Consider the following 11,158-nt stretch of genomic DNA (forward strand, 5'->3'; position numbering starts at 1 on the left):
TATAGGTTGAAGGGTTTCGAATCATCGAACACATCCTCCTTCTCCCTCTCTCAATACCACAACCTAAATATTTCCGGTGATAGTTCTTTTGCTCGATTCAAGCTCGCCGAAGGTGCCGTTCTTGTTAACGACATCGCAATCCGTTTTATCCTGGGAAGCTTTCGTTCCGCACATACGGTGAGAGGGCGAATACGCTTTAAGGAGACAGTTTCGCACTGGACTCGGATTTTCTTCATATCCTTCTGTTTAATCTGTATCCTTCATTCTTCTTCCGTTTCGCACACACAAACACATATATTGGTTTTTTGCACAGATTGTATAACAGAACCATGGGAGGGGGGAAGACAAAATCAGGAGCCTGAGGAAGTGGGAATTGAGGAGGATCTTGTGGAACAATAGGTGTTTGTGGCTGTGGAAATTGATCTTGAGAGGGTGGTTGAAAGATGGGGACAAGAGGTGTGGGGGTGTTGCTGATTGGTTGATCAGGTAGTGGGAAGAAGAAGTCGTTTATCGGGGGTGAAAATATGGGGACTAGAGGTGGTGCTGGTGGGAAATCAGGGATTGCAGGTGGGGAAAAGAAGGGGAATGATGGAGTGTCGGATGGAGGTGGTGATAGCCAGGGCCATGGGAAGATTGGTTGTGATGACTGATGAGAATACGAAAAGGGGGAGATCAGGTGGTGGAGGGGAGGGTACTGGTGGTGGGGGGGAGGGGACTAGTGGTGGGGGTGGGGGTGATGGAGGAGGTGGTGATGGAGTGGGAGGTGGAGGGGAGGGAATTGATGGAGGGGGCGATGCGATTATAAGGGGTGGAGAAGGTGGTGGGACTACTGGTGGAGCTGCGGCTACTGGAGGGGGGGATGAAGGGGGAAGTGGTGGGGGAATTACAGGGACTAAAGGTGGTGGAGAAGGAATGACTAATGGGGGTGGATTGGGAGGGCTGCTGGCTCGTCTAGGGGAAGGGTTAAAAGGGTTATCAGGAGATTGATCACGAGAGAATGGCCATTGTCCACAACTACCATATAGGTAGCTGTACAATGGATCACAATCACCTGATGGTGATGTTGATCTTCCTCCGCCTCTGCCTCTGCCTCCTCGTCCTCGGTTTCTTGAACCTGATGGTGATGGTGATGATCTTCCTCTTCCTCTACTTCTACCTCTACTACCACCTCCTCTTTTTCTGCTTCGCGTGCTTCGGTTTCTTGATCTTTTCTCTTCTTCTTCACTATGATGTTGAGTAGTTATGGGCCTAATGGCCTCTCCAAGAGCACAACAAATAAGGAGCAGTGTCACTAGAGTAAAACTAACTGCATTTCTTCTCATCATTTTTTCTTACTGACTTGTCCTTGACACATTGTACTCTTTTTAAGGACAACAGTGGAGAAAACAAATACTCCATGTAGTTAGTTGCATAAATGCGTGCCTCGACTAATGTGCATCTTCTAACCACAATCATACAGAGGCGCAAGAGTAAATACTGAGAGTTGCAAGCTTGGTGAAGACAGCTAGCTTCCAGGACAAGTATGTTGACATGCAAAGTTTGCAATGGAGGTCAAGGTCAGCGGGAATGGCTGGGAATTGAATGTAAAAGGGACGAGTAATGGCTCACTGCCTAGTTCTACGTGCCATTCTCAACATGGCTGGATAGACTTGTTTTCAATCACTTAAATAATAATCCATCAGTAACTGAAAACCGGAGTTCCTTTTGTTCATTAATGTTCTCTCCGCCTAGCACTGATATTATTTGCCAGTATAGGCTTATTCAAACCTAATGTTGAGCCCATTGACATGTATCTTGATTCTTGACTCTTGAGGTTTTCACTCGGGCGGTGGGCTTGGACATTTGTTCACCTCTTTTGGACTGGGCTGATGCCTCGGTATGTTTGTGTTTTGTAGCGAGTCTAATATAACTCGACATATTCTTTTTGTCATACTAATGACTCAACATAACTCCTTGCTGGGCTTTTGTGGTTTACGGGTAGGGCCGTTAACGAAACGAATATTTAATGAAATATTCGGTATTCGAATTCGTTTAACATTATTCGTATTCGTTTGTTAACAAATACAAATACGAATTCAAATCTTAAAAAATATTCGGTTTGTTAACGAATACAAATTCGAATAGATAAATATTCGTATTCGCTATTCGCTTAATTATTCGGAAATTAAATTATATATATATATATATATATATATAATTTTATATTATATAGAAAAATATTATATTTTTATTTAATAAGATTATGTACTGGTAAGGGGAGCTTTTCTAGTTATAGCCACAGACCGACAAATCAGAAACAAAATGTCACACCTTCTGGTTTATCCACGTTTGTTCAATCAGTAATTTGAATTTTATATTATTTGAGTTGGATGACTGTAGTCTGTATTATTAGTACTTTTTATAGTTTGCTTGAATTGGTGAAATATGGGAGTTTATAACTTTTGTCACGTGTCAGCAGTTTAGTTATTTTTTTTTATTTTCTTTTAAATGAGTGCCTTAAACGAATATGAATAGTTCGTGAATTTAACCGAATACGAATACGAATACAAATAACTATTCGGATAACAAACGAATACAAATCCGAATATGTATATTTAAACCGAATACGAATACAAAAACTATAGTATTCGTTTCGAATTCGTTTCGTTAACACCCCTATTTACGGGTGTGAGATGAAAACTTTCTATTATTAGTATTATATATTTAGTGAAAAAAAATATTTAACAGAGAAAATCATAAAATGAGTCAATTTTTTATTGGATTACGATGAATCAACCCTCATAAAAAATTTAGGATTATTTATCAACTTTTTCTTGCTAATAATATATCATGATGTACCATTTTTATGACCCGACCGTCATATATGTACTCAGTACTGCATTCGTCTTAAATTAAATGAGTTACTTTAGAGACATAACTTAAGATGATGATCATTTATTTTCAAAATTTATTTTTTTAATTTTCCTTTCATAAATAAATTTTTTATATCTAAATTTTCATTAGCAAAAACAATATTTTATTTTAAATTGTTATTTGTAAAATACGTCTAATTTTAGAAATTTTGTTGCGACATCAAAATGCAAGACAGTGAGGAAAAGCTAAAGCACGTGCATCGGTGCATGAGGTGTAACGACAGCATAAACAGTATTTAACACATTGACTAATTATTAAGTCAATAATTCTAACCACTCACGTGAAATGAACAAGTGAGAAGAAACAAAAACACAGTGGAGAGTAGAGTAGCAGTAGCTGCGTATCTGTAGTTTACATAACGTGCACATTTTGCCTACATATTGATTATCTTAGCATTCACCATTAATCGCGCAATTACTTTCAACTTGTTCATTCATTTCTTAATATGAACTACTCCTCTAACAATGCTTATCAAATTTAAAAATTAATTATCGGTTGATTACTTGATTCATGTACAGTCTAGCAGGCTGTTTGTTCTACGTACTAGATTTAAAATTACTTTATTGAAAAAATATTTATTTTTGTAAAAAATCAGAAATCAATTTAAAATTAATTAAACAAATAGATTAAACTCTCGACATGTTGAATTATAAATTACAATTTTAAATTAAACTAAACAAGTTCTAGGAACCGTATATCATATATATTTTAAGTGATGAATAAATTAGATAACGTAAGCATATTGTAGTCATTTTTGAAACAGATGGTGTGATTTATATTATTCTTCAAATAAAATGGTAGAAAATATTTATTTTACATTAAAGAAAATCATAAACACATGAAACACAAAATTTGTTTTGGATTCAGAAAAAAAATCATATGCAAATAGCTATCAGTTGCCTTATAAAATAAAAAGTTGATTTTTTTTCTAATCTAACGGTGCTTATTTGTTTAATATACGATCCAACAGATGATAAGTTTTGGACCATGGAACCATGCGATCAAATTATCCTTTAGGCTTATTGTATATAAGTATACAATTATATAATTTCCAACTTTGCGAAAAGAATTTGTAGTATTTTTGGACCGCATCTCTTATCCTCCTCCTTGTCCTTGAACCCAAATTATTCGAATTATTAAGATACAAGTACATGATAACATTATTTGCATTGTATAAATTTGTAATCTCGTAACCGTATAATATATGTTCACTCATATCGGTGTGAATAATTACAATCGAGTGTGCAATTCTAAATTTTATGAATCAACTTGTTTGTCTTTTACTTCATTACTAGAATTTGAATCCGATTATATACAATATAATCTGAATTTCGACTAAATTCCCCGGCCGAATAGTTTGTTTGTGCTATTATCTCTGGTCTAAACGGCCACAAAAGACCACTTGTCCTCGTACATGCATACCATGATTGGCGGGCTTCATGCGCTTCTCAATTTCAAATCGGTGACATAACGGCCATTATTAAGAGCAAGTTCAAGATGCCCTGTATCATGTCCTAAGTTATAATTTAGGGTAATTGATCTAACAATGTCCTAGTGATGCTTTATATCACTAAGACAACCTCCCCAAGCCCTATTTTTGGGACACATCTCACCTTGTCCTATTCAATATTTTATTATAAATTCTCATCATACTCTCTTTCTCTCTCTATTTTTATATTATTCTTAAATGATGAAAGAGAGTCTTTAATAATAAAATATTGAACATAATGTGAGAATAAGACACATTGTTGGAGTTCAAGTTAGTAAAGTATGTCCCAAATTACTAGAACATAATATTTTATATTATATTTGAGGCATCAACTAGGACACTCTTGGACTTGCTCTAAGACGAACAAGACGTAATAACATGTGAGATGACACAAGAGTAATGCTTAAATTTAAATAAACCATTCAAGTTTGCTTGTTTGTACATGTCAACCACTGAACAAATAAACTCGATAGGGTTACTATCCAAGTACTGAAATTGTACAGTACAACCATTGACAAAGATAATTACTCTGGTTTGTGAGAGAGTAGTTCACACTCTCTGACTTGTGGAGGTGAATGGTGCAAAAACTTCTGATTGGCCCAAAAAATAAGGCTTCACTGCTAAAAAGAAAGTAACATTTGAATCATACAAATATCTTTGTCGACACGAGATAAAAGTGCATCTCGAATTATCATGACATTCTTTACCGTTCCGGTGTTTTAAATTTATGTGTTTCCTAACTTTGTTTAAAATTATTTTTATATAAATATTAGAGTTAAGTTCCATGTAGTTCACATATTTACTGTAGTACCGTAGACCACATATATTCTGCAACTATAAAATGGCATAAAAACATTATAAAATGTATGAAACTTGTTATTCTGTGAAATACATTCTATAAATATCACTATTTCATTAAAAATATTAAAAATTATTTATGTTCGACAAGTAGAACACATATGTTCTGTAATATGTAAATATGTTCAGCAACTTAACATGTTTTGCAGAATAATGTGTTTTTCACTATTTAACTTGTAGAATGTTTAGGATTGTCCATTAATTGTATACATACCAAAAATATTAGTAGGAGTTAGAGGAGTATAAAGTGGATGTAGTGCAACGACAATCCATTATTGTCTTTAATGACAGGATATCTAGAAATAGCGGGTATATTACTAGTTTTGAAAAAATATATAATCGAGCATGCGTCCAAAAAAAACCCCGAATAAAAGTGAATGTTAGGAGGGAGTACTAAACTGCCATCTTCCAAGATAACCTAGGAACACCAGAAAGTACGGGAAATAACATTTTCCAAACGATAGAAGCATGAAACTTTTAGGCTTATTTTAAAGAGTAAACTTCACAGTTGTGGCCAAAGTTTACATCGATTTTCAAAACGTTGGCTAGAGTTCCAAATTCTCAAAAAGATGGCCAAACTTTGGTTTCGCTTTTTAAAAGTGTGGCTCCCGTTAAATGTCCCTAACGGGAGCCTGACAGGAGCCACATTTTTGAAAAGCGGACCAAAATGTAGCCACTTTTATGAGAATTTGGAACTCATTTTTACCCTTTTGTTCATTCCAAATTCTCAAAAAATTGGCCAAATTTCAGTCCGCTTTTCAAAAATGTACATATAATGGGAGCCACACTTTTAAAAAGGGAAGCCAAAATTTGACCATCTTTTTGAGAATTTGAAACTCTGGTCAACTTTTTAAAAATCAGTGTAAACTTTGGGTACAACTTTGAAATTTACTCTATTTTAAATAAAGATCGAAATATATATATATATATATATATAATAAATTGTTAAAATTAAATTACTATATCACTTTAAATATGAACAGTTATAAAATTTATGACATAATAAATATCAATAAATAACTAATATAATAATAAATAAACATTAAATAATATTTTGATATTAAAATATATCGATTTTCACCCTATTAATCATTCTGATTAATTAATCTCTAATTTTCGATTAACTCTAAATTTGTAACTCAGCCGATTAGGTTCGATTACCAACTTCTCAAACACTGGTTTTAAACCGTTAATTTAACACTAAGTAAATATTGTGCAGAGTTTAAAAAATAAAAATGACAATCATTTTGACTACTTATATATTTTAACCACTAATGTGTAAAATATATATATACGAAGTCAACAAACAGTAATTTGGTTTATTTGTAATATGTTACTGTAGTTGGGATGTTGCTGAGGGTTGAATAGGATGGAGATTGCGGAACAGGTTTAGAAATTGAAATAATATGAAAGTGAGCAAGGCGTGACGTGATTTGGATTCACATGCTATAATGATTCATGTACCGTGCGAGAAAAAAGAGCGGAGAGAAACTTGACAATTTTGCATTACACTGAACCGCAGGTGTACAACAAACACCGCTGTCTTGAGTTCATTTTTCCGGTTGAAACTGACTACATTTTTGTCTACTAAGCTCCTGACAATATAATCAAGCAAGTGAGAAAACTACAAAAGTCTATGTTACCTGCCAATAGCAAAGCATCCGAGATGGAAAATCATTTATCTTTTTTTTTGTAATATTATTACTGAGATATAATTATTTACAGTTATAAGAATTATTTTGATCAAGTTATTTTATTTTATGGAAGATGATTTGCTTTCTAAATTTTTTAACTTATATATGTATGTATATAATAATAATAATAATTAGTAAGGCTGATTACAAGGAGGAGCTGATTTTTTAAAATGATCTTTTATATTTTATAAAATCAAATTTAAAAATAAAATAAATTACTAAAAAGAGTTAGATTTTCAACTTTTCGTATTTTAAATTATAAGTCGGAGTAGACTGACTTATAAAGTCTTCACATAAATAATACGAATGAGTTGTTTGTGATTTATAAGTACACAAAATTGTATTTTTCAGCGGCATTTTAAGTCATTTACAAGAAATTTAAATATCAAAATAAGCTACAGAGCCAAAAGCCGAAAGTTAAGAATTTTGGCCGAAAGTTAAGAATACAGGGTCGGTCAAATGAAGTTCACTGGGATGTGTCATGCTGAACATACGAGTAACATAGTTAATTTCCTTACAATCACTGCAGCTTGTGTATCACTATCATCAATGAAAGCAAGCATTCATATCTATGAATGCTAATATGTTCCTACATACACAAGCTAGCATTAATATGTCTGTGATCCTTTCTACAAACTTACTGTTTGGCTAAAAACATCGCCCCTTTTTTTGTCCAGAGGCGCCAGATTCTTGAGTGGGATGGATTTTCTACAGGATCAGCTTCAGTGACAGCAGCTGCTGCAGTGTGGTATCTTTCTACCATCTCATAGTTCATTATCCACTTCAGACCTTCGGATGTCTCGGTCAATATTGGGGTCTGGAACGCCTGAGCATGATAAATTTATTTTTTTATCCAGCAGAGACATAAAAACCTAACTTAAAGTAACAAAAATATTGGATTGAATTTTTACTTGTCCACGGGGACTTGTACTTGATGTTGTCCCCCTCTGAATCACACGTGGAGAACTACTATCAGGTAGTACTGAGCTTTCCTCTGGAGCAGTGGAAGAGAACTCTTAAAACAGCATACATAGAACATAAAAAACGACATGAAGCAGAAATATCAAAACATGAAAAACGAAAAACGACATGATGAAGAAATGTCAATTTCACCTCTGGCTGTACTTGGAAGAGACTGACCTGAGCCAGGACTGCTCTCCTGCCGTCTATGGCTTCTTCCCCTTTGCTGAATCCGGGCCGCAGCTAAGAAAACTGCTGCTGCGACCCTTTGCTTAATCCGGGCCACAGCAAAAAGAATTGCTGCTAAGAAAAGGGCGACTCCACAAATGATACAAATGATTGCACCAGGAGCATAATCTTTTGTCTTTTGCTCCTTTTTCGGACAATATGGAGGACTGCTACCATTGGTAGCCTCGCTAGATGGTGGAGGTGGACTAGTGATATGAGGTGTGAAGTCAAACCAGGGGAAAAACCAAGGTATATCACCTGTTCTTCTATGGAATCTGTTTCCTCCTAACCTATGAATACGATTAAAGATATACAACTTATCTACTTGTGTACTTGTAAAAGAAAAAAAAAACAAAACCTAGGAGATAATGCTTCTTACCATAGATTAGGTATTCCTCGGAAACTAGGTGGTATTACACCGCTAAAGTGGTTATCTTGGATATCCCTGGTGACATATATAGTGAGCTGACAGAACAAAAATATGAAATACGTAATAAATACTTTGTAAATAAATGATCTAAATCATACAAATCTGAGAGAGGGAGTTCAGAAAGAAGGGTGACAGATCCAGTAAATCCATTGCTCTCTAAGAACCTGCAGACCATTCACAGCAAATTGGGAAACCTCTTTGAATTGGAACTTATAATAAGAATTGAAGAAATGAGGAGGGACAACTCACAATTTGCTCAAATTAATTAAGCCTTGAAATGAACTGGGTAAATCTCCAGTGAAATTATTGTATGACAAATCCCTGTGACATGATTATGAATTTCATAAAATGTGAATCAATTATTCCAACTACAGATAGTATATTAAAATAAGAATAAACGTCCTAAGATAATAAGGACTGGTTATACAAGTGGGAGTAGTTCTGCAGCTGCCATTAAATTGTCATTCAAACTATATGTTGCACATTTAGACTATTTTATTAGGAGTACTTCTCGAATAAAATTACAAGAGGTGAAGAAATATTACATTTCTTTGAGGTTTGTCAGTCCTGTGAAAACGTCTCCAATTGGTCCAGATAGTGAGTTGTGGCTCAAATTTCTGTCAATATATATACATATAGTTAAATTACCATATTCTATCCTAGTGAGCCAATTTCTGCCATTTTCAGATAACGACAAACTTACAAAAGCTTAAGATGCTTCATGTTTGTCAAGGAGTACGGCAGGTTCTGGCTAAACATATTGTGTGCTAGGTTCCTATTAGGAGAGGGAAATATATGAAATAGAAAAATGTAATGCATAACATGATCATTAAGGAGACTCCTTACAAGTAACTGAGATTAGCCGGTAGGGCGTATGGAATCGGACCCTGAATCCGGTTTGAGCTCATGTCCCTGGTACAAATATTCACATAAACCAGAAAAAATAAATATACAATATCAGCACTTCAAATTTTTACAAGTTGGTTTTCCAGAACAACTTACAGCTTCTTCAAGTTCCGAAGATCAGATAGTTGATACCCTAGGTTACCACCAAGCTGAAGCCCAGGAATTTCTCTGCAATTCAATGATATATGTTATTTTTTTATGGCTTTATTAAAGTTAACAGAGCAGAACATAAACGAGTATGTAACAGTTTTTACAATTGAACCACTGATGAGCCCTTGCAGGTAACTCCTGTCCATGATTCTGCACATGGATCCCCGCCATTTGTCCTCCATCCCTTGAGCTGTGACGGAATATTCAGGGTTCTGTGCAGGTCTTGAAGTGACTTGGCTGCATAATTAAGCCAAAACACTCAAAAGTCTACTGAATGCTGGTAATCTTTTGGTCTAGCACTTCTAAACCCAAAACTGCAGATTGACTAACGAAGTGTTATCTACTTGACACCGGTACCCCTAACCTCAAATTTGTGCTCATTGTATAAAATCAGAATCTCAACAAAGCAATTAAGAACTATGCTCATAAAATCAATATTCACTCCCAATCTCAACAAAGTGACATACGAGAATAAGGAATATCAACAAAGTGAATTAAGAACTACGCTTATAAAAGCAAATATTAAACAACAACTAATCAAAGAGAGATAATACATGGATAAACGTCACATACTTTCGTGTTCATCAGTCTCAGCACTAGCTTGGAGAACTAGGGCTAAGAAGACGAGAAGAGTAAAATACAGCCACAAACTCCTCGCGGACATAGCAACTGCATACATCAATTAAACTTATATTATTCAATACAGTCTCAGCAAAATCAGGCAAAGTGAAAACAGAGAAAAGAATCAATGACGATGTATAAACAGAGTATAGTAAAAGTAGAAATCAAGAACAGGATTGATACAATGGCAAATACGGTACAAAATCAGATGTTAACTGGAGATACATATGCTTACAAACAAGATATAAACGGAGAGATATACAAGAATGTGTACGTACAGTGTTGTTAGCCCTGGAGGTTTTGAGAGAGAGATCGAGAGGGAGAGAGAATGGAGAGAGGGGGGGAGAGATGATGGAGACTGAATGGGGGAGAGTGCCTTAAATGCCACCTAGGCTAAAACGGTTGTGTAAGCAATTTTTTTTTAAAAAATTTGGAGTTACTCTATGTTGCATTTTATGTTAACTTCTCCCGTTACACTTGTTTGCAACACAATTTATTTGTTAAAAATTCAGAAAAATGATAATTTTGCAAATCCTAAAAAAAAAAAATTAAAATGAATTAAAAAAGAGAGTATATTTTTTTTAAAAGGGTATTTTTTAAAAGAACAAATAATATTACAGTACAATATTTTTTTATAATTAAAAAATGCTGAAACACTCTTTTCGTTTCCACAAGATTGAGATAAAAGGAGCTAGGGAACCAAGACGGCATTGGCTGCAATATGATCCTCCATCAGTGTCAGCCAATTCTTTACTCTTTATGTTCGCTTTGGGCGCGGAGATTAATAAATATGTATAAACTAGTGAAAAAAGAGAAAGAAAAATCGGTGAGTAGTGGAACCCATTGATTTATAATGTATAAAAGGGAGATAGTGGAGTAAAGGTAGTGTGAAAAGGGAGGAAAAATGGG

General features: G+C 34.7%; 2 protein-coding genes across 6 annotated transcripts; one reads left to right on the top strand and one right to left on the bottom strand.

Annotated features, from left to right (window-relative positions):
* Nucleotides 1-588: 588 nt before the first annotated feature.
* On the top strand, nucleotides 589-987 carry LOC135148004 (uncharacterized). Its single transcript, XM_064082101.1, has one exon. The coding sequence runs from the start codon at nucleotides 589-591 to the stop codon at nucleotides 985-987; it is 399 nt and encodes a 132-aa protein (XP_063938171.1).
* Nucleotides 988-7,409: 6,422 nt separating this feature from the next.
* LOC108194948 (protein STRUBBELIG-RECEPTOR FAMILY 2) lies at nucleotides 7,410-10,656 on the bottom strand. 5 transcript variants are annotated; one of them, XM_064080780.1, is made up of 13 exons: nucleotides 10,528-10,656; nucleotides 10,202-10,297; nucleotides 9,733-9,865; nucleotides 9,575-9,646; nucleotides 9,419-9,484; nucleotides 9,276-9,347; nucleotides 9,118-9,189; nucleotides 8,822-8,893; nucleotides 8,671-8,736; nucleotides 8,522-8,587; nucleotides 8,095-8,432; nucleotides 7,866-7,948; nucleotides 7,410-7,780 (listed from the first exon to the last, which is right to left on the bottom strand). In XM_064080780.1, the coding sequence occupies exons 2-13, from the start codon at nucleotides 10,290-10,292 to the stop codon at nucleotides 7,592-7,594; spliced, it is 1,320 nt and encodes a 439-aa protein (XP_063936850.1). In that variant the 5' UTR covers nucleotides 10,293-10,297; nucleotides 10,528-10,656; the 3' UTR covers nucleotides 7,410-7,591. The 5 variants fall into 5 exon arrangements, with proteins under 5 accessions (XP_063936850.1, XP_063936849.1, XP_063936848.1 ...); XM_064080779.1 differs by having other exon boundaries at nucleotides 7,866-7,969; XM_064080778.1 differs by having other exon boundaries at nucleotides 8,068-8,432.
* Between the last annotated feature and the right edge of the window lie 502 nt (nucleotides 10,657-11,158).

This window comes from Daucus carota, chromosome 7 (assembly GCF_001625215.2).
Source record: "Daucus carota subsp. sativus chromosome 7, DH1 v3.0, whole genome shotgun sequence".
Taxonomy (NCBI): Eukaryota; Viridiplantae; Streptophyta; class Magnoliopsida; order Apiales; family Apiaceae; genus Daucus; species Daucus carota.

Bases quoted from the DNA above. Each gene is read 5' to 3' on its own strand.
- LOC108194948 (XM_064080777.1), bottom strand. From the start codon at position 10,292: ATGTCCGCGAGGAGTTTGTGGCTGTATTTTACTCTTCTCGTCTTCTTA. The intron at 9,866-10,201 runs GTATGTGACGTT...TTAATTATGCAG, and splicing joins TGAGACTGATGAACACGAAA to CCAAGTCACTTCAAGACCTG. The intron at 9,348-9,418 runs GTAAGGAGTCTC...CTCTCCTAATAG, and splicing joins CCGGCTAATCTCAGTTACTT to GAACCTAGCACACAATATGT.
- LOC135148004 (XM_064082101.1), top strand. From the start codon at position 589: ATGGAGTGTCGGATGGAGGTGGTGATAGCCAGGGCCATGGGAAGATTG.